This window comes from Centruroides vittatus, unplaced genomic scaffold (assembly GCF_030686945.1).
Source record: "Centruroides vittatus isolate TY-2023 unplaced genomic scaffold, ASM3068694v2 contig_377, whole genome shotgun sequence".
Classification (NCBI taxonomy): domain Eukaryota; kingdom Metazoa; phylum Arthropoda; class Arachnida; order Scorpiones; family Buthidae; genus Centruroides; species Centruroides vittatus.
The window spans coordinates 1,946,606-1,970,263 of NW_027122198.1; the positions used below are offsets into that span (position 1 = coordinate 1,946,606).

General features: G+C 39.7%; 1 protein-coding gene across 3 annotated transcripts in view; it reads left to right on the forward strand.

Annotated features, from left to right (window-relative positions):
* Window positions 1-23,658, forward strand: part of LOC136975639 (uncharacterized) — a 247,966-nt gene that overhangs the window by 218,887 nt on the left and 5,421 nt on the right. For 2 of the 3 annotated variants that reach the window (XM_067270713.1, XM_067270714.1), the window contains exons 18-19: window positions 7,320-7,681; window positions 17,895-18,536. In XM_067270713.1, the coding sequence (XP_067126814.1) occupies window positions 7,320-7,681; window positions 17,895-18,536 (1,004 nt within the window). The remainder of the gene's footprint in view (window positions 1-7,319; window positions 7,682-17,894; window positions 18,537-23,658) is intronic. The other variant, XM_067270715.1, reaches the window with a different exon arrangement.

Sequence of the window (23,658 nt, forward strand, 5' to 3'; positions counted from 1 at the left end):
ATTAGGATGAAATAAAAATAATTATAAAGAATATTAAATTAATTAGTTACAACAATTTCCAGGCATAGACATAGATAGAAATAAGCTAGAAGGAATGAGCAATAATTTATGATATTATCACAATGCCGTGCTGCAATTTTTAATCATATTTTTAATTTATTCAATTTAAAATATATGCTCTCCACCTCAAATTAGTGTAGCTGTACGCTATATATTTTTGTTGTAAATATAAATTTAAGTTTAGTTTAGTAACCTTTTTTTCTATTCTTTGTCTCATTTTCTTCTACAACTTTCTTGCTTTGTCTTTCTGGTTCATTATCCCTTGGGTGGGATTACCAATTCCAAGAAAGGTGTACGGAAACAAAGGGTGAGGCAAGGCCCTGGGGCCGATGAACAAAGGGAAGGGACAGTTTTGGTCGGAACTCTCAACGAGGACGGATGGAGAGAAGGAAGGCACCAGATAGCTAGTACGACAATCGGAGACCACTAGGTTTTGAAAAAGAGAGTTGGACTCGAATTCCGAAGAATAAGGGCAGAATTAGGGTAGCCACCCGATTGAATTTTAGACGATTGAAGGCTACGTTCACCCCAAGGAAGCTAGTGAAAGAAATTGAAAGGAGTGCCGACAGATAACACGAGGAGCAACGTTTACCCCAAGAAAAGCATCAAACTAGTATCTCACCCAAGTCTTTGAAAAAACAGGAAAGTCCTGGTATTTCTACTTTTTTTTCTTCTTCTATTTTCCATCTTCTCTTCTTTCCTTAGTTATAATTAGCATAAGAATTAGTTTGTAAGTTTCGACCCGCATATAGTTGTCGCGCTTGTTGATCATTTGTTTGTTAGGATAGATTGTAACGTGTGTGTGTATAGAAATCACTTGTAGTTGTTGAGATCCAAAGAACCTGTTTAGAGCGAAAATAAATTACTTTGTTATGAGAATAAAATCTAGTTATTTATTTGTACTATCCCACTCGCTGGACCTTGTACATGTCGCCCTAAACTTCACATTAGTAATGTTCTGCCCCTGTACATCATACTTTTCCCGTTAGCAGTAGAGTTATGCTTTCATCTATCCAACTCCTTTTAGGGGAAATTTTTGAATTTAAATAATGTGACTTCCTCTGCAAATCGGAAGTTCATATATAGTTAATCGGGTCTCCTGTCCCTAAGCTTTCCATATCTAGTCTCGAGTTACATCTATATAACTCCATTCTTGAGATTAAAGGAAGGACAGACAAGCATACAACAGTGGGAATTTATAAGTCTACATTTTTTTCAAATTGCAGCCCAATCATTTAAATGTTGTTGGATAATTAACAAAATTAATATGGCTAATTATTTTGAGAATTCTATATACAGTACATACAATTAAATGTTCATGAATCGTTACTGTTGGCTTATTACACTGACAATATTAGAACACTGATTTCTATAAATTCCTATACTATTATTTTAAATCTTAAAAGATTTAAAATAATAGTATAGGAATTTATACTAATATATGTAATACAGGTGAGAGGAGGGCACCTGCATGTTCTATGTTAAATAGTATAATGCAATACTGTGTTCACCAGATGGACTATATAGTAAATACAATGGAACATTTCAACCAAGTGGAGAAACTATAATATCAATAGCCTTAAAAAAATCAAACTGAGCTAAAATAGAAATCCAGAATTCATTAGATTCTGCAATTTCAAATTCCAGAGTTTACCCTTCTTGTTTAATCTTATTAGTATAATATTGCTAAAACTAAATAGTAAAAATTCCAGCAACAAGTTGCTTAACTTTCCCAGCAACATTTGGTAACATCATATGTTATGATATTTTATTAAAAATCTTTTTATAATTAACTACACTCATTGCAATAAAAATTAGCACACCAAGAAGGATTTGTTGTATATCTCTGAAACATCGCATGCAGATAAGTCTCAAGCAGACATGAAAAATGATTAGAGTTATAGCATGATGGCTCATTACATAATGCCAGCCGAGGGCTTAGAATGCATTTTTATTTGCCTGTAAAGAAAGCATGCAAAAGCATCCTGTCTGATTATCAATTGCAAAGAGATACTGTCATTAGACATGCCTTTGCATTAAAATTGAAGACTGTATGAACAACTAACCAAACTTGAGAGGGAAAGGATCATCAGGTTGAGAGAAGTCAGATGGTCATCTTGCCAAATAACCTGCTACCTAGGCTGTTCTGACAACATGCGAGCAACTATTGGGACCAGAGGACGAGAGAGACAGTTCACAGACACAGCACACAGTTTCAGGACACCCTTGGCAGATCACTAGTCTGAAAGACTGCTGGACCTCTGACAATCATGTGCACATCCAAGAGTTCGTTGTCTGCCTTCTGGTCACAGGTAGCACTTTCATTACTGGAATCTTGGTCTGTCCGTACCGTTTTGAGGTGCCTGGGTTATGAACATTTGGTATTGCGGTAGTTATTGTGTGTGCTGGTATTGACACCTCCCACCATCTGCTCCGTTTGGAGTGGTATCACTCCCAACGTGATTGGACCGCAACACAATGGAACCCAGTCATCTACAGCAGGGGTCACCAAACTATGTCCTGTGAGGTCAGTTTATCCGGCCTGCTGCCACACTGTGCCCCAAATGAGCCAAAATATAATTTATATAGAAATATCAGAGATTGTAGATAAACTTACACTTATTTTAATTTTCTCTACCTAGTAAGTGAACATACCAAAATTAGCCCAATCTGGCTTTTGCATCTGACGGTAACATACTTTTTAGGAAAATCAGTGAAATAAAAAATTCAACGACTTTGGATATCAGAGAGCTATTTTTGTAAATACCTGCAGTGAAGTTTCTAAGAAAAGTGAGTACGAGCTTGCTGCAGCAATAGTGGTTTTGTATTGGTAAATAAATATGTTGGTTGTCTTTATTTTTTGTGTATTCAGTGTACTGTATTGAACAAAATGGTTTTTTTAAAAAGATCCTCTTTTTGTCCTTTGAGCACTAAGAGGGTCTTTTAGCAAGCCCATTATGAGTTTGGCGAGGCCTACAATGGGGCGGATGGGTGGTGAGGGATGGAACTCAACATATCCAGATGGACCACCACCCAAAAACTTCCTGGGAATTTATCGACCTGTTCGGATTCGATCCCAGGTTCCCCAGAGCGGCAGCTGCCACCTTGACTGCTTGGCTGTTCGGCCATCGAACAAAATGGTTATGCGGCCCGTACTCATCATTCTCTCAGTTATGTGGCTTGCTGAGAAAAAAGTTTGGTGACCCCTGGTCTACATCGACAAATCCAGATTCAGTTTGGGCACTGACGATGGCTTTGTTTGTCTGGAGGCCTGTAATGAATCCTCAATCCTGCCTATGCTTTGGAGTGGCATACTGCCCAATGGCTATGATTGTCTGGAATGCCATCACATATGATAGCCAGTCACTTCTATTAGGGATCCAAGGAACTGTGATAGCCCAACAGTATGCTAGTTTATACAGCCACATGTGTTCTCTCTCATGGCAGAGGTTTTAAGAGCTATTTTCCAACAGGCTCGACCACAGACAGCAAGGTTGTCATGGAACTGCATCTGCTACATTGCCACACTTCCCTGGACTGCTTGGTCCTCTACTTTCTCACTGATTGAACATGTCTGGGATCACTTGTAGCAACTGTAGTACAAGATGCTGCAGGATACCATACGGCATCATATGCCTTTACGTCTGCCCATATTACATTGTGTATTTAGGCTAGTGGTGACCATGAGCAGTAAAACCTCCATTTAGTTGTATTTTTTGCTGGAATAAATCATCCTTTTGCTTTCATTTTGTAATCAAACTTATATTACCATTGCACTCACATATGTACAGTACAACTTCATTCGATTCTTACAACTTTTTGGTGCACTAATTTTTATTGCAATGAGTGTATTATAAAATGGCAAAAAGTTTAATTTTGAGGGAAGGGTTTTCTAAAAAATTGTAAATGCTTATAAAGAGTAAAATTGTCAGTAACTCTGACTCTGTTTGAGATGTGACACCTTATCTCCCCATCTCTTTACCTTTAATCGTCAAAATTTAATAGCATTGATTCCCCCAAATAAACAAACCTCCCTGCAAAATTTCAAAAATTTCGACAAAAAGCACAGGCGTTATTCAACTTCAGAGAGGGTGAACTAAACAGGGCTGTGGAGTCGGGAGGAATTTCTGGCCAGAGAAGTCAGAGTCGGGGAAAATGTGTCGACTCTGACTCTGGCATTTTAATTTTAATTTAGTTTTTTTATTTAAATGAAAGAAAATTAATTTTATATTTAATAATTTTTTTAAATGTTTTTGTATTTTGTTATAATTCATTTATTTTAAATACAAGCTGCAACAATTTAATTTATTAAATATGTATCAATAGTTTTCTTTGTATTATTTGTGTTTAGTAGTTAAATTATTTTGACCCAATTGAATTTGAATATTTTTGATTCATTCCTTTATTATCTCCGTTCTAAATAAGTACTCTATTTTTCTGAATGAGCCAGACTAATTGATCAGAGTGTATATATTTTTTTTTCTAGATAAGAGGCTGAAGTAGCTAGATCGCACACTTTTTAGTTGGACTAACTTTTCTGGAAAGGTGAAATTGAAGTACAAAAGCTGTAGAGTAAAGATATGTAGATGTAGAATTTTATCGCTCCCTCTTTTTCCTCTTATTAAATATTTGTTAAAAATTAATTTTTTATACAAATAAATATTAATGTAAGTTAAATATTAAAAATTACTAACTATAAAAGTATTTGGGTAAATGCCCAGTGCTCCTTTTAGAGTTCAGAGTAGGGTAATCCCCTATGAACGCCTCTGTCTCCCATAAAATGACTTGGTATCTAATTTTGCCGGAGTTGGAGTCAGAGTCGAGTGTTTTTTACCGACTCTGCAACCCTGGAACTAAATTGTGCCCCCCTACACACACAAATCCATACATACAGGAAAAAAAATGAAGTTTTTGCATTTCTCGATGTTCCAAGGTGTCTTGAGCCCAAAAATATAAAAATCTTCAGGGGTCATTTTTTGACCGATCGTCGTACTTTCCCTCTGTTATATCTAACATTCGGGGAAAGTAAAAACTACAGTCGACTCTCCTTAAAACGAACACCGATAAAGTGAATTTCACCATTGCCGTGGCAAAACGCTATTGTCAGAATAATAATAATCGCACAATAAAGTGAAGGAAAATTTTATCAGAACCAGAATTGAATCGTTAATTATTTTCACACAATCTCCAAGAAATAATCTTATTTCCAGTAATGGGTGCTTTCGACACTTTACGCAGTGAACAATAAAAAAGGATACCGTAATAACGTTTTATTTTGAGAAGAATAGATTTTATTCTTGCAATAAGCAAAAACGGGTTTTGACCTCTGATTGTAGCGTCATTCCAAATCCTGGTTTTAGCAGACCATTCTAATGTATTCAGAAAATAGGGGTGAAAGTCTAAGGACACCCATCCCTTTAAATGGATGCTGTTTCATGCAAGCAAATGTTAGTTTGTATATCGGAGAGTGCATGCAGTGATGACAGGTTTGGCTCCTTTTTTATTCTTTCGGTACCAAAAAATGAGTTTTCGCTTTGGCTACTTTTTGGCTATGAGCATTCCACTGCTAACGTAACTCCAACATAATCTGCACAATAGTATCAAGACGTTACTCGACGAAAGTGATGATTTCATGAATGAAAGCGAGATTAGTGGTGGTGATCAGCCATCTAAGCCTTCTTTCAAGATTTAATAGATGCAATAAACACCATACGCTACTATCTGCAGCCTGAAAGTAACGCAGATGATTTTTCTTCTGGCAAGTATGTCAACATGTTCCAGAATATGCTGCAGAACTGATGATGGCAAGAAACTGTCTGATTTACCAAATAGTGCTCCAAGAGCTTAAAGTATGCCTGGTTCTTACAATCCAAGTTCTGCTTAGTAACCACATTAGAGCCACCTCACCATAAGATGACTCAGAATCGTCTGTATAGATGTTGAATCCTTTTGAAATGCGTTTTTTTAATAAACCTTATTCAGATAACACAAACCTTGCATCCATGTTATCATTAGCAAGGTTGCGGCCAACGTTTTCAACGCGAAAACGTGTATGTCGGACATTCAGCGCCGCGTTTCCATGAGCCTAGAAGTTTGACAATGGCGTTTGGAACATCAGTAGAATCATGCTCGACGTTTCAAACTCCATTGTCGAACTTCTAGACTTACAAGATGGCGACACTGAACATCCAACATAGACGTTTTTGCGTTGAAAACGTCGGCTGCAACCTTGCTATTGGCTCAATGATAGCAGTGTAAATGGAATTTATGCCTTGCTCTAGGATTGAGCTCAAACAATTATGTGAGATAAAAAGGGCACGAGTGATCTCTATAGCTTTATCACAGATCAGGTGGTGATCTGTCCGGATATATCATCCCTGTCCTTCACGACCCGGCCTCCCAATTGTTGGCCTGGCTGAACCCATAATGGACTTGCTAAAAAAGGGTCCTCTTAGTGCCGACAGAGTGGCACTAAGAGGAAAGAGGTATTAAAAAAAAGCTTTATCATCTATGCTGAAAAATAATCTCTCCATAATAACTTCTGATCTAAGGTGTGATTCCTTAGAATCAGAAGTTATTATGGAAAGATTGCGTTGGAACGTCACGTATTTTAAATACTTCGCAGATTTTATGCACTTCATTCCGTTGTCTTCAGTAAAAATAGATGGATTTTTTGCCAGGGGGTTACATTCCATGAAGATCATGAACCACTGGAATTTGCTGGAGTTAATTGGCATTTTCATGTTAGAGCTCCAGCTGGAAATACTGGCTAGTAGATTATTTAAGCACTCTTGCATTATCTTTCGGTGAGGATAGGACACGAGAACGACAGAATCGTCTGCATATTCCCAAATTGAAGCATCATGCACAGCAGGCTGGCCGGTTAGTCTCCGGTAGATTGTCGTAAAAAAATATTCTAGAGAAAGGGTCCGACCTTGGAGATCCGAGGAAAACCTTTGGACAGACCATCTATAAAACATTTCGAGCATGCTAAGTCGGGTTTCCACAATGGCCGGTCGAAAGCTCTGCCCCGTCAGTCATTCAGTCACCACATAACATTAAAAGGTAATCACGTACCGGGAGGAAGTCATACCAGTTTAAAATCGACGAATGAATTTGAAGCTTTTGTTTTTTTTTTTTTTTTTTTTTTTCATTTAGGCAAACCGGCTTAAAAACAAACTAATTTTGACCAATTACGTATTATATTAATAATAATTATTGTTATTGTATCGTCAAACATTTTTCTTGTTTCGTTTCAGGACATTTCCAAAATGCTTTGGAAGCATCGTCAATTTCGTCCAGTACAGTAATTACTCCATTATCAGATAATAAGTCGTCGCGGTTTCATGTCATAGCCGTTAAAGACGATCCTCTGAAAGAATCTATGCAATTCGATCATTCCATTTATAGTAGGAGAGACGATTACCAAGATACAAAGGGACCAAATGAAGACTCCCTGACATCGGTTATAAAGACAGGAAGATTCCACGTTACCACGCTGAAGGACGAAGTACCGCAAACATCTCAGCATAATAATAATACTCTTCGATGTGATGCCAATGCCAATTTAATTGAAACAACCAAAATCCTTCGAGACAAATCTAGTCAGATTCCTTCAAACGTGAGTATTGGGTTAATTCATTTTTACAATTAAGGAATGTTTTCCTTTAACCTAGACAATTTCTGTTATTGGGTTTCGATACAATGTCGGCTTTTCCTTATGTTATTTTAGTATAACCGCTAGCACAGTCGTTAGTGTTTTGTAAAGTATAAAAACTAAACTTTGGCCACTTTTACTTCCTGGCAATACTTTTGATTAAACGTTTCAGTCAGCCGGACGAGCCGCCTTCCACTTAGCAACCAAATCTGAACCTGAACGCTTTAATAACAATTACGACACACTTGAGCATCTGCCATCGAAGTGTTCGATTGCACAATTAACCCCGAAGTTTATTTAATTAACGAGCATTGCCGGGAAGCGAAGGTGTGGATACACCAGTAAGATGCGTTATTAGTCGAGTAAACTAATAAAACTCTTTCCATCCCGACTGCACTGAGATGGCCTTTTTCTCCAGAAGGTTACGGATTTGGCCGGGTGGCCAGGGGACGGCCCCCAAAAATTCCCAGGATTTTTTGATCGGTCCAGATGGAATTTCGGGTCTCCAGCTACTATACTAATTCTATTTTTTCAAAATCGATGGGGTAAGGACAGAGGGAAACTTTAAAGGCAAAGATTTGCTAACTTTTTTCACCGGTTAGGCGCTGGCATCGACATAATTCGGTAAACCGATTTTGGAACTTAAGCCGGTAATCCAAAAGAAGCAAATTTTTACACTTGATTTTTGATACGACAAGAGGTAAGAACCTGTGCCGAAAATCCAAGGCAAATTTTTTGGTTTATCTTCCTCCTATAGACAGCGCGCAGGCTTTTTCCGGAGTGGTGGGGTAGTGGAGGTTCTGTAACCCAGTGGGAGAGAAGAAAATTTCGAAAAATAACACGTTGGCTGTCTAGGAGGAAATGTTAATTCGGCAACAGGCTTGCTGGCTAGGAGCAGGCACACCTCTGAAACCACATAAGTACGTACAACGAATTCAGTAAATGTCTGAAACCAAATGTAATTGCCAAGAATCATTTCGGATCGACAGACAAATATTTCTGACTACTATTATTAACATGGCTTTCTAACCCTGACACTACTGCCAGGTGAAATCAGTGGAACGGAATGGTGTAGCCACAGCTTAAATGAGGTAGTTTTTGCCATTTACGAATAATTTTCCATCTCCGACTTATTTGCCAGGCAGGCGCCGACACGTGACTTCCTTACCACGAAAAATTCACGTTCTGGTTCCATCAGGCCCAGGTTGGGTGCGTGGCTTCCCATCCATTGTCATGCACATTTACGCACGGGCGAGGAATGCGTGGAGAGGAAAACCTAAAGAACTGGGCGGTGTGCTTACGGGAGTTTCCCTCCTGGTTTTCCCATAGAAGGGTTGGCACCACAACGGGAAGGAAAAGTTGAACGAATTTCACCGTGAACTGAACTGAAAGAAAAGTAAAACAAAATTACTCCATAAAACGTTTTCCTCTTTTTATTCACGGCTTCTCTTTGCCTTCCACCTCTGGCCGGTGGGAGCCATGCTTTCCCATTGCTACGCCTGCGCGGACCAGGCAGGGGAGAAAATAGGCCCAGAACTTTCTGGCAGGAGGGAAACTCTTGGGTGGGTGGCCAGACCTTCGTTTCCTGTTCCAAAGTCGTCGTTGGCTTGTTTTCCCCTCTTCCAGGCTCCATGCGATGCAGCCAAAGTTGAAACATGAAATTCGACAAAATTTCACCCAGGAGTTCCCACTTGTGTGCTGCCAAAACCTACGCCGGCTGAATAAATACTGCGGGGATTGTGCATTACCGCATTATTCATTATTCGTTCGGTTATATGGTGCTTCAATCGCTGATTTCTTCCAGCAATTTTTCATCGTTCCGTCTTTTAGTTGGAAATTTCTGAAACGTTCGACACGTCAAAAGTATATGAGCATTCTTCTCGTACGCGTTGCCAGGTCATTTATCGTTTTTTCCGAAAGTCATAGAGCATAACGTGCTTGACGGGCATTTTATCCGTGGCGTTTTGTCTGGATTTTATTGGAAGAAAGTTCCGAGTGAAACCTTTAAAATCTGTTTCTAGATGGAGAATGTAATTTGCGTTAACAACCGTTCCTTAAATTTCACAACCGTTACACAACCGTGAAAAATATGCCAAACCTTGGATGGGCTTCACTCTTCGAAAGGGAGTGCCAGTGGATGACGACTGACGGGCCTCGGCGAAAGTGGCAATCTATCAGTGGCCGAACGGGAATGTCGGGAGTGAAATGGAAACGGAGAGTGATTCTTTGGACATTTACGGCAGAAATTCACAACTTATGGCATCTTTCAGACTATACGTGTGCTGCTTGTGCCCAGGCTGGGCCATTCCTTTGCTGCGAATTTCCAAAAGCAAGATCGAAAAGAAAAAAACAAGTTTGATGCTCGTTGCGCTGCCGTGGTAATTTGTCTTTGGTCTATAGTTGTGGAATAACAGGCAAGTTTTTCTCCAACCACGTTACTTTCGAAGGGCCTTTCGAGTATCTTGCAAGTTGCTACTTTCTGAGCCGATCGTAAAGTGACTGGCCCCCGGTTCTTATAGTCTGATTCGAAAAACTGTTTTAACTGCGCTATTTTCTTCGGCCTAATAAAAGCCGTTACAGCACTTCTTCCTGATTCGTTTCCAGGGGCGGATCCGGGGATGTGCTAGGTGTGAATATCGCTTATTTTCGGTATCAAGACAAGAAAATAGCAGATCTTTCCCAAATAATTTTAAGTTTATTAGTTAAAAAGCTTATTTAAATAATCTGCAATTTTAATTCAAATGTACGAAATAGAATAATTATTAAAATTTTTACTATTATTACCGTGTCGGATCTGGCAACGTGTAGTTATTTCGTTTTTGTATAGTGGGTTGGTTTCTCACAAACACCTGCAATTATTTTATTGGAAAAATTGTGTGGCTGTAAAGCAAAACATCGTTCTGTCTATATATATTTCAGAGGCTTTGTATTCCAGACCGCCACCCACCTAGTCCAAGGAAAGTGCACAAAATATCAACAGTAAGAAAGCTTTATTGATGGATGTCAGAACAACTATACGGGAATGAAAAATGCATAAACTTTGCTGGTCTGTTAGTGGGGGGAGAAGACAGTTTGACAATCGTGTGCAATGACATGACAAAAACGTACAAATCCCAGGTGACTGCCTGCACTGATCCCATGATCGACTCCCATCGATAGGCCGCCGCGAGATAAATGAGAATGTTTGTTTGTTTGTTCACCATACACTCAGGCCGTTTGATCGATTGCTACGAAACTTGGCAGTTACGTGAACATACTTCTAATTTAGACAATTTCGTGCATATCATCCCAAGATATTGAGTGAATTGCTATATATTAATTAATTTTTGTCTATTACATTTGCTGATTTTTACGTGTAACGCCATATACTGAAAAAAAAAATTAAAAAGTGAAGTAAATATAAAATCATTATTTCTTCAATCCAATAGTGCTGGGCCGTGTTCACTAACACAGAACGCCCCTAAGTTAGAATTTTGAGTGGCTTTTTTTTTAACTCTTTCCGCCCTGTGGGCACTAAGAGGGCCTCTTTTAGAAGGCCCATTATGGGTTCGGCCAGGCCCACAATGGGGCGACCGGGTGGTGAGGGACGGGGCCCGACATATCCGAACGGACCACCCCCCGAAAAATACCTGGGGATTTTCGACCCGTTCGGATTCGATCCCGGGTCCCCCAGAGCAGTAGGCTGCCACCTTGACCGCTCGGCCATCCGGCCTTTGAGTGGCTTAGTGGGCAGAGCTAAGAATGTACTGAGCATCATTGAACGATTATTCTGTTAGATAACTGGGCAAAATGGTGGACGAAGTTAAAATTATGATTGCAACAATTGTCGTAACCAAATTAATGAAGCAATTATTAATTGTAATCAACGAAATGGACCGTTATCTTCTATTAAAATGTATCCAGAATATGTTATACTGATAAATCATAATTTTACATTTCGAAGTCATTTTAGAATGAGTTAATGATTTAGAATGAGAGAATAACTTTGTGATCGTTATAATAAAATACGTTAAGTCCAACACGAGCAGCCATTCGCAAATTGTACGAAGAGAAAAACGATGTCACTAGTAGAAGTTAACATAGATAAAAGAAGCTGACTGAAACTAGCTAGAATTCTAGTGGTGGGAGTAGTCAAGCAGTAGTTAGAAACAAGTTCCACATCGCAGCAAAACTAGACTTAGCAAGAATTCTGCGTTACTGAAACACGGCCCTGTTTTTCCCCAAACTCATCACAACAGCACTATTGGGTTGCTGAAATAATAATTTGATTCAGATCCAAACAAGAAACTAAATAAAGTAAATATAATTCATATAAAAATAGATATAATTTAAAAATCAAGAAAAAATATTATATTCACGTAATTACTGTGACAATGATATAGCGAGAAATAGATATGCTATGTCATTACTACAATAGGTAGTACATAGCTCGCCTGCCAGGAGTCGAAAATGTTACACTACTAAAACTGTATAGGTCTAAGTATCTAATTTTCTACATCTGACAACTCTGGGATTTTCATTTCTTAATTCTATTAAGTGCCCATTAGTACCCGAATGGATAAAACCACTGAACGCTGATAGTTGGAACTGGGTTCGGGCTTGGCTAACGAGCTGGCCATGCGGAGTTTTCCGGGTTTTCTTCACGTTAGTAAAATAGTTAATAGGCACCAGTTTCCCTTAAAAGTCCTCCCAAGAGTCATTCCCTCGGCAGATCACCTATATGTTGCATAACCAAATAGATCAAACTATAGAAAAATTATTTGAATTAAACTCTCTATTTATGGGGACGTTCTTCACACGTTGCATTCTGATAATGTTCTTAAAATGAGTTTTACCACACTTTTTTTCAAATTTACCATTAATAAGGCCGAGTGTAACAATTGCTTCACAAACTCTACAGGTACTTTATAAATCTGGATGTAACCGGCTAGTTACCATATAAAGTAGCAACTACTTTTTGTATTTTGTCAATTCTTTTATTCAGACACCAGAGCAATAACTTGTTGCCATTTGAAATCAGATCGAGCTCTGGCTAAGTAGTAGTACTGTAGTTAAATCGCATGCAAGTTGTATGTCGGTGGGGCTAACGGTAAGTGGTCAGTGATGAATTGGCGTTGGCCAGAGTATCAGTCTAGGCATGTATATTAGTATTGTGCGTTTTAGTTCACTTTAAAGATTGGTCAATTTAGTTCATTACACCTCAGTGAACTAGTTCGCTCATTTAGTTCAGTACCTTCGAATTGCATAAAGAAAAAGGCACGACAATTTATTAGATAAATTTGTTCGTAGCTTAGGTATATACGATAAATACGATATATCAGTCCTTATTTTATCCTATGTTAGTTGGTGTCCCCGTATAATGTCCGGTGATTCCCCCATTCAATAGTGTGTAGCAATTTTTATTTAAAATTTAATTTTCCTGGCACTTTTCCCTTATAGCGTATGCGACAACGAAAAAGGATGTATAGTTTTATATAGACCGATTTTACTGACTGGTATTATCTAGTTTGTTGTTATGTGCATGTGTGCTGAATTCAAGTGTTGAATAAACTAAATAATTATTCAGTTTACACCGTGTGGAACTTAGGAACTAAAAAAAGTGAGCAGTTGTGAAGTAATTCACTCCGGTCACTTGGGAGATAGATCTTTCGAACTAGTTCGCTCACGAACCACCCAAGCCTAGTGTATGAAATTATGAAAATATGCAGTGAAATTATTTTTTATTTGATCGCTCGATGATATCAGCGCCCCTAGTAACGGTTGTGTAGATACTCATTCCTTACCATCATTAGAATGGGTTTTTTTCTTTTAAATTGATGGCATCCTAACAAGGATTTGTTTATTTAATGTTTGCAGGTTACATAAGAAACACGGAATTATTTAACATTATAACGCTTTCGAAACAAAAAGAAAGACATATATGTATAATTATAACACAATTGCACAGTGCAATTAATAGAATTACAATTTTACTAATCCTACATTTCAGAATTTTATTTAAGAGTATAGGAATTTTCCGATGCTGTTACTCAAAGTTCAAATCTATAAAAAACATGCAACAAAAATAACTACATGATTATGGTTTACATAACATATTCGGGCTGCAGTTTTAAAAAAAATTTAGACCTATAAGTTTCCATTGTCGTGCATTGTCTTACCTTAATCTCGAGAACGGAATTAGATAGACAAAATCCGAGACCAGATATTGGAACCTTATACTGTATTCGCACACAATCCACGACTCACTGATCTCGATTGCAACTGTCGCCAGTCGAACGTCGAGCTGTTCGCACAGGCAATTCGCTTGAGAAGAACCCGGCTATTGCATGCGATGATAAAACTGACATAACTATGCGGTAAGTCACGAACACCAACAAACAAAATGGAAGTTTTGGTTAGAAATAAATACTTTTTCTTGTCATATATCTATGAATGGCCAGATCTCATTGTCTCTCCAAATATCTTTTTATTTCTCTGTTGATAGCCTGACACGTGCTTCCGCAGCCATTTTGTTTTTTCTCGCGCGCATGGGATTGTGGGAACTCTCTTATGACTGGATATAGTTTCAAAAACACACTTCTGTCGATCGCGATTGAACCTCGTTTTTGTCGAGATTTAAACGGTCAAGCGAGGTCCCACCACGGTACAGTCGCCAATCTTATCGTAATCTAGATTGAAATGCTCAGTGCAAACGGGGTATTAGGGCAGGAGGCCTCGATTAATATACGAAATTTGGATACTTATTTTAATTCAGAAATTTTTCCCGGAAAGATGTTAGATGACTGGTTCGACTCTATTGTTAAAGTAAAAGTATGACGTACGGGGACAAGCCACTACTAGCGAGGTTGCGGTCGAAGTTTTCAACTCAAAACGTTACGTCAGACGTTCAGCGCCGCCTTCCTGTATGGCTAGAAGTTTGACAATGGCGTTTGGAACATCAGTGGAATCATGCTCGATGTTCCAAATGCCATTGTCAAAATTCTAGATTTACAGGAAAGCGGCGCTGAACGTCCGACGTACACGTTTTCGCGTTGAAAAACTTCGGCCGCAACCTCGCTATTAATTTGAGGCAGAGAGCGCATATTTTAAATTAAATAAATTAAACCTATGATTAAAAATTGCATCTTAGCATTGTGACCATGTCACAATAAATAATTTCTCGCTTATCTTTCTTCTTCCTTGGGATATGGATTTAATTAGTTTCCATGAGTTAAAGACATTGTCAAATCTTGCAAACGTAATAGAGACGAAACATCCTGCTGGTAAGAAACAAACTACTTGTGTAAAAAAAGTTGTTTTCATAGCCAGTAATGGTCGATATAACAAGTTTATAATCTGGCAACAGCCAGTCTACACAACCGTTATCATCGAGCTACAAATTTAACAATATAGTTTTACTGCCTACCATATAGACGCTTTGCTATCGATTCGCAAACTTTCGGGCGATAAGACGAGTTTCGATAACGAGATAACTCGTAAGAATGGGTCACTTATTCCAGTAGGGAATTTTTAACTCTGGGGAAATTGTCAGTTCACAATGCACAATAGGATCGAATCTAGCACTGGCATTATTGAGTAGCATAATTGTAAATCTAGCTTGTAGTTGTACTGTGGAAAACTCTTTTCTACATAGAATTTTAGGGAGTGCGTACGCATCCTCCGCGCCCTTCGAATCTGCCCTGATGTCAGTACTAAACTTTTTCAGTGCGGTCCCTGTTGTGGATACAGACCACCGGTCACTGTCGTTTCCTGCCACTATCACAAAATAAAGGCAGAAAAGTAGGCGAGTCGAGTCTCGAGCGTGGCATCTGCAGTAACAACGGTAAAGAATCGGGCGGCATGCCACCAGTCCACGCAATTTTCATTTTATTATACATTATTGTCGGAACGTAGTGACGACTAATACTTGACTTCGTGCATTCCTTGTCAGCAAAATAACTCTGGAATGAGTTGTCCGATCTTGATGAAATTTTCTTGGACGACTCATCATTACTCAAGGATGAACTGATTAAAATTTCAACTTTCAAAAATGATCCGTTTTTGTAGAACTGGAGATAAGGGGTTTTTCTTCAGTATGGATCATTTTTGAGAGTTGAAATTTTAATCAGTTCGTCCTTGAGTGATGGTGAGTCGTCGTGGAAAATTTCATCGAGATCGGACAACTCATTCTAGAGTTATAATGTTGACAAGGAATGCATGAAGTCAAGTGTTAGTCGCTTCCCGCACGCACGTATAGAAGCGTCATCTAGTGGTCGGAAAATATGACAAGCATTAAATTTTGAAAGGTAAATGTTATCGCTAACTAGATACACAACAAATATTAAGAATCTTTATAGAATAATAAGTTTAAAACGTTTTTTTTAACTTATTATTCTATAACATGGAGTAGCAGTGATCAATATTGATGGCTTTACGATCTATTCTCTCCTTCGTCTTCCTATCGTTAGTACGAAATTTCGATCTCTAAATGAAGAAGCTGCACAGAAATTCCAGATTGAGATGAAGTCGCTTAAATTCATCATCATCATGAAATGTCAATGATTGGTGCAAGAATGCTTTACATGATCGAGAGAAGATTGAGGGAGATAAACCCCGAGAAAGATGAGCCGTTTGGTGGATTCTTTGTCTATTTGTTTGGTGATTTTCGTCAGCTTCCTCCTGTTAAAGATACTCCTCTCTACTCGAGTGTTTTTTACAATGTAATGACCCAACAAGGTAAAGACCTTGTTGGGACATTACATTACATTCGCATTTGATTCTTTTGTGAAGTTCATTGTACTTAGTAATTCTCATAGACAAAATAGCGCAGATAGTTCCTTCACAGATGTCTTACAACATCTATCTTCGGGTGATTTCTCTGATACAGATCTGAACACTCTGACGACAAGAAATGGAGCCTATTTATCCAGAGATGAACTTGATCAGTTCCAAACGGCTATGTCCAACAAACGAGCAAGTTAAACAAAGCAACGAAGACTACTTGCAGTCAACTGGGTACTCTGTTGCTTATATAGCATCAGAAAACACTCCAGATATTGCCCTGCCTTCGTTCAAAGATGACTCAGCTCTTGGTCTCTCCAAGTATTTGAATCTCTCAGTTAATGCCAGAATCATGCTGAGAGTCAACTTATGGGTGCAAGGAGGTCTCGTCAATGGTTCACTAAGAACTATACGCTACATTATATATGCTCCTAATACTTGCCCTCCAGCTCTTCCTCTGTTTATTTTAGTGGAATTCATCTATGGTAATCTGTTTCTAATAATCCCCATAACACGCTCTTTGAATGATGGCAGTATATTGTGATCTCGTAGACAGTTTCCCCTTACCTTAGCATACTCGATGACTATACATATATCACAGGGATTAACTCTTCCAAAAATCAAAATAGATATAGGGGAAAAAGAGACAGCTATCGGTCTTACCTATGTTACATTGAGTCGAGTGAAAAAATAACTGACTCAGTATTTTTAAAGACTTACAATAAAGATCGATCTGTAAGTCCAAGACCCGTAGTGAAAGACAGAATTTCATGAAACGTTGGCATAGCAATTAATGGCTTATTCTGACCTTATATTTGTACCTTTAAATGATCCAATAGAAATCAAATATATTGTTGAGAACGAATGATTCTTTGTTTCTTTTTCCCTCATAATCTAGAAAATAAAGGTGCGAGCAGCTTCGTTCCGACTACACGCTGATTCAGCGTTACTTAACTACTTTACGGTTCTCGCCTCTAAACTGATTATTGGAACGCGGGGCTGGTTCTGGACAGTTACAGATATTTGGCCGTCCCCGTCGATGCTCACGGCGAGTAAATTCGTAACCTAATCCTACAGTCGTGTATTTATAACGGACGTTCGGAAGTGACGTTATTTCCGGCAGTGAAGGCGCAGCGGTACATCTGCGGCAATCGGTTTCTGCCGGAATGCCGTCGGTAAATTACATTAATGGCAGGTGGACAATCTCCGCGAAAAGTCGCGAAAGAAAAGCATCTAAAAGTCCAATGTAAACGGGTAAAAGTGGGCATAAAGCCTTTTCGTAGAAAAATTTTATTTTTGAAAAGCGTTAGGACAAAGGAACATCGGGCCACCACCACCCTAGAATTAGAAAACCCTAGTTTAAATAAATGTGCAGGAACCGTCATCTTTTTTACCCACCTTTGGAAATTTTTTTCAGATTTTAAAGCGCGAAGAGGAAGTGCGATGGGAGGAAACACAGGTAGGCTGCCGCCTTTCTTTCCTGCCCGCCAGTCCCCGTGCCTTTTCTCCTTCCCACCCAAACCTTCTGAAAAGTATTGGAGATGCCAGAATCCGTCCCACTCTGCTTTCTAGCACCTGTGGGGGAGAAGCGGAGAAGACCCGTTGGAAAGAAGGTGCCGTCTTTCCTTGCCCAGACCCTGGTAATTTCTTGGGAAAACCAAAGGATACGTCCTTGGAACAGGCCTTGGTGCACGTGATGCGAGGAATTTTGGCCGGACAGACAGATCCCGGCCGGCCCCTCCCGCCATGGTCAATTAGGGTTAAAGAGGCCGGCGTTCAGACTAAGAAACTCGCGTTTAGAAACGCTGGGACCAACACGCCGCGACAAGCCCCTGCCATGGCTACAGGCTGGCAGGAAGGTCAGAGCGAAAGGTGCGGCGGGAGTGACGGGAGTTCCGGTGGCGGTGCTTGTGTTTCCCTTCCATCTCACGGTTCCGGTCACGAGCCACGTAAAACCCGGGCGGCGGCCAAGCCTGAGACTGCCAACGACGTAACCTTCCGGTCCGACCACAAAAGCGTGTTGGAATACGGGAGAAGTTTGCCTCTGGGCCAGTTCCTGGTAAGATTTGATCGCTTGCTTCCGCTCTCTGCCGCAGCCGTATCTTTCCAATAACCTTTTCCCTTTCCGACTAATTCCACTTTTAATTTTACTTTAAGAAAGTGCACCGCCCCCGTTACAAGGGCGCCAAAGCAAAGAGAGCTTTGTGTCCGGGATAGCTTGGCGCATTCACCACGAAAAATTGGACAAATGCCACTGTTGCTTCGTTTTGTTTACTGCGTTGACGGCTTATCGAAATGAAATTACCTGTGTTGTTTTGGATACGGATCCTTTTGCTTGTCGGGTGCCACTTTTTCTTCCGCCGGTGGATGGTTGCAATAAAAGTTGCTGTCATTGGCTGGCGCCAGGTTCGGCTGGGTTACTTACGGTGCGTTGTTTTCTTTCTCCGCCTTTAAAAATTTCTGCAGAACGCGTTCCGGTATTCCAGCCAGAGTAGGCGGCCACTCTTAGTAGTATGCCAATATGGTGTCCTCTGCAGTTCCCATAGATTCGTTTTGCCTACGAAAATTTACGTCTTCAAAACACGTGTGTAAGTGCACGTGGTGACGTAAGCGTCGTCTGGAATTTTTTCAGGCTACTTCCCATCTTCTGTTGACAGTACAACTATAAAGGATGATATTCCGTAATTTTTGCAGTTGTAGGTGCCAAGTATGTGTTTACTCGTGTAAATGTTGGGTCACCGGGTACAACTAACGATGCGTATATTTTTAAAAATTCTCCTTCGCTTTTAACCTGCTTGCAGAATATAACGTCTTTAAAAATAGAATAAAAATATTTGGGGGGGAAAACATTCTACCTTTGCTGGGAAAAGTATTGGATTTGAAGTTATTTGAGGCCCAGCGTGTGGTGGAAAATGCATTTGGAAAATTAAAAGCCAGATTTCCAAGACTTGAAAAAAGAATGGATAACAGTAACAATATTAAATAATTCTTTTCCTATATGCATTCTATCTCTCTTCGTAATGAAGTCCTTCCTCGGAGATGGTCATAGACTTTCTTTACGAGTCCTCCGAAGCGGCATTACTTCGTTTTATTTTGGTCGGTAATTCATTCGCATGCCCGTTTCTTTCTCTTCGACAACCTGGTCACTCTTATTTCGGCATCGTCTTCAATTAATGCAGTACAAGTTAACTATTTTTGTCTTTCTCTAAAAGATACAAGCGCAATTAATAAAATTTAATAAAATTGTGTACATTTAACAATGTACACAATTTTATTAAATACACATAAAATGGATGTAACTTGTACGAAAACGTTAATTTATTACAGTAAATGACGATTACATATTTTGTAATAACCACGAAGAAAAATCATCGGGACTTAAATACTTAATTACAAAAAACTATATGTAAAATATAGTTTGCGAATGTGCTTAAATACTGTACTTTACAATGTCGATCCACACAAATGTTTTGTAACGTCTAAACTCAGCCGGTATTCCATAGTTCTCCAGTTGTAGATTCTACAATGTTGTGTTATACGCAATATTTAAAAATGGCAGAGTATTTCGAGAAGTTAACTTAACCGTCGAAGATATTTATTATTGTAAGTAACGGACCTCGATATAATAGAATACATCCGACGATAGTTTACCTATATCCAATTCGGATGACCGTAAACGTTCTAGCATCACCCTACCGCAAACTCTCTTCCATTAATTAAGGATAGATAGACTTTTGGCCAGCCCGTGCCCTATAGCTTAATCGAACGGACGGCCGAGCGGTCGAGGTGGCAGCCTACCGTTTCCTGGAGCCGTGGTCGAATCCGAACGGGTCGAAAAATCTCCAGGAATTTTTCAGGGGTAGTCCGTCTAAATATATCGGGCCGCTCCATGGATAGCCCCGCCGAATTCATAACGGGATGGTCGAAAGAGGTCCTCTTCGTGCCCGCAGGACGGAAAGAGTTATATACATATACAGTCGAGTCCGCATAAGTCGACACCCCAAGGAGAAGTGGAAATGTGTCGAGTTATCCGATATGACGACTAAAACGAAGTTGAGAAAAACCACAAAACTACAATTAGGAAAATACAGTAGTGCTTTATACAGTACTGTACTGTACTGTACATGCAATGTTCTTCTAATCATCCATACTCGCACTAAAGTTGGTTTCTACTCCAAGTACTTCAGCGATTTCCATCGCCTTTTGTGTTAGTATCGTCTTGAAACAGGAAGATTCGACGAACGAATTTACTTTGGACTAGTGATGGGAAAAGTTTTGTAAATATCGATATGTCGATATATCGATATATCGATAACCCACAAAGCCGGTACTGATATCATCTAATATCATTACAAAATATCGATATATCGGAAAGTATTGGACTAATCTGGAAATTTTGACTATAGAGTTAAAATTTCGCCTTGCAGGTTCAAAAATCATAACAGGGAAGGGGATCTTATAAAGGTATTGAAGTTAAAACCTCGTGCGAAGAAATCTACATAACATTTCCCCACTTTTAGTTTTAACACCCTGGGAATCCAATCCAGCAATATTGTAATTCACTGGACCCCATAACTTGCAGTTTATATTTGAAAGCTGTACAAAGAAAACGAGATAATAATGAACTCAGAAATTACCAAAAAGCACTACACATGCAAATGCATTATGTAACTTATTTGTTTATTTATTATTTTTATGATTTTACTCGATACGTTCTAAACTCTGCATTACTTAGCCAACTAACTTAATACGTTGTAATAAATCATTTTTGGAGAGTTAAGATAAAAACGTTAGCTTTGCAAGGATTGAGCAGGCTAGCATGTTTCATCTCCACGTCTAATGAGACCCACTTTCGAAAACAATCTTTCGATGGAACAGAGCTTCCTGAGATACAGTAATACTGGTCTGCTAGCTTTTTTCGTGTTTAGGAATACGGCAGACAAATGTTCCCATTATTTTAAGGGGCAGCATTTACGGTCTATCAAATTTTAATTTAGGTAATGTTTTAACTCTGTAGCCAAGCTACCTGAGTTTCTCTCTGTTTCAGCGCCTGTCTGTTTTGCAGCTAGACAGGTGTGGAAGCTCCAGATATCGTCATTGTTAGCAGTCTGTAGTACAGACTCTGTACTACCTTATCTTCTAACTGATGCTCATTCCCTTCATTACTTGTTTTCGCAATATCTTTCAGGGCCTGATTGATGTGAGATATTGTCCGTGAACAAGCTATTCGCGAATCAAAAATGCAGCCTTTTAAATCGCGGATCAAGTATACTAAAAATAGCTAGCAAGTGGTTGCTTTCGGCATCCTTAAAATAGTGTGCCAGGGAATTCATTATGGCAACCTGAAAATTTTTCCCTACTGTTTCCAAAGAAGTTCTGGCAACTGTGGCTTTACTCATACAACTTATCATTGGCAGAACTGACTAATATTTTTTTCACCTGAAGTCCGTTTCGTTAGCTGATCAAATGGTTTCAAATCACATGAGTCGCACAGTCCGGCAGTTCGCAAGATAGCGCCATAAACAAACAGCACAGCACAACGACAACACTGAACCCTGCTTTCCTTTGTCCCAGCCAAGGAAAAGTTTCTTAATTTCCTCTTTGTTTTTCAAAATTCCCACCAATGTTGTTTTTGGAAGGTTTTCTTGTTTTGCAAATTCGGCTTGCAAAGTTTTATTACATTCAAGTTCAGATACAAGTTCGTATTTTTCCTTCGGCGTAAGCGTTGTTAGGTTTTGGATACTCATTCTGACAGAAATATGAAACACGTGATTGAAAGATGAGACATTGCAAAATCGGATTCTGCTGTGGCGTGAACTCATTATTTTCAGGAGGGGAGTCGACTTATCAGACGTGTCGACGTATCAGTAAACGAGTGTGGGACAGAAAAAGTATGTCGATTTATTCAGTAGTGACAAGTTAAACGGTGTCCAGAAAACCAGAGTTTTTTAACAATGCCTATATAAGTCGGCTGGGACCACAGAAAACTGACTAATTAATCGACGGTTTCTAGTTATACCTATGACCTACAACTTATTCGGACTTGACTATTTATTTATTTATTTATTTATCACGACAAGGTACTCGGAGATACACGCTTTGGCGCCAGCGAAAATTTACTATTACCGGGTAGAAATGTCGACGGTTTAACTCAGGCAGTTCGTATTCTCGCCGCATTCCGAATATCGGCTAAGGTCAATAGGTTTTTGTGACTGGGAGACACGTCTTCCGGGCGAGAAATCTATTGTGTCACGGCCTGGGAGACGACTCCGGGTGTCCGCGTATTAGCCACCGCTTAAACAGAGACGGCCGGAGTGGCCCGGCCCGGCGACAAAAGTGGCGTGGCGCGTTAACGGGAAAGAACTTAATCGCGCCAATATGGTATTCAATTTCTACTTCGTTGGTAGCGTACTTCGTAATCGTTGGTAGCGTACTTCGTAATCGTTGGTACGGTACTTCACGTGGCGTAATACAGTTACGCGGTGTAAGGATATAATCGGATTAACCAAATTACTAATTATTTTTTCCACTCGTCTCTCCAAAAAGTAAGCACCGAAGTGAAAATCGGCGATTTATTTGGTAACGTACGACCAGGCCGTCCGTTATGAGCGCAGGAAAGAGACTGGAACGTGCCGCGTTCAAAAAACGCAAGAGAAAATTGGACGAAACGACGAACGGTGCTTCGAGCTGGAAACGTGTGCGGGGTCGGGAAGACCGTCGCCTCTTACGCTAATGCAGCCACCACGGGTGGAAGGCAACTTCCCGGGTAATGTTTGGCGGGAAACGATAGCTTTCCCAGGACGTCTTACACGCGCCGCGTAGGGTAGGCCGCATTTCCTCCGTCGCTGGGTAACGCGATCGTCCGCTTTCGGGTGCAGGATTTCGTCCCCGTACCTTCGGTCGCCGCCTCTCCAGAAAGAAATCCGCATCGATTGTCGCCTAACCCAACGCCGGTCTTTAGCCTTAAGCCGTGGTCACACCATGCGATTTCAGCCGCTCGTTAACTAGTAAACTCCCTTCAAAAACCCACGCGACTGCAACCACAACTAGAAACGAAACGTTTGTTCTCACGCCGATTGCAAACGCGCTTCAAATTAGCAAACGTCTATTTGCAATGCCATACGGTGGCAACATTGAAATACCGTAGTTAGAAAATACTGGGAAAGCAAGACGATGGATAG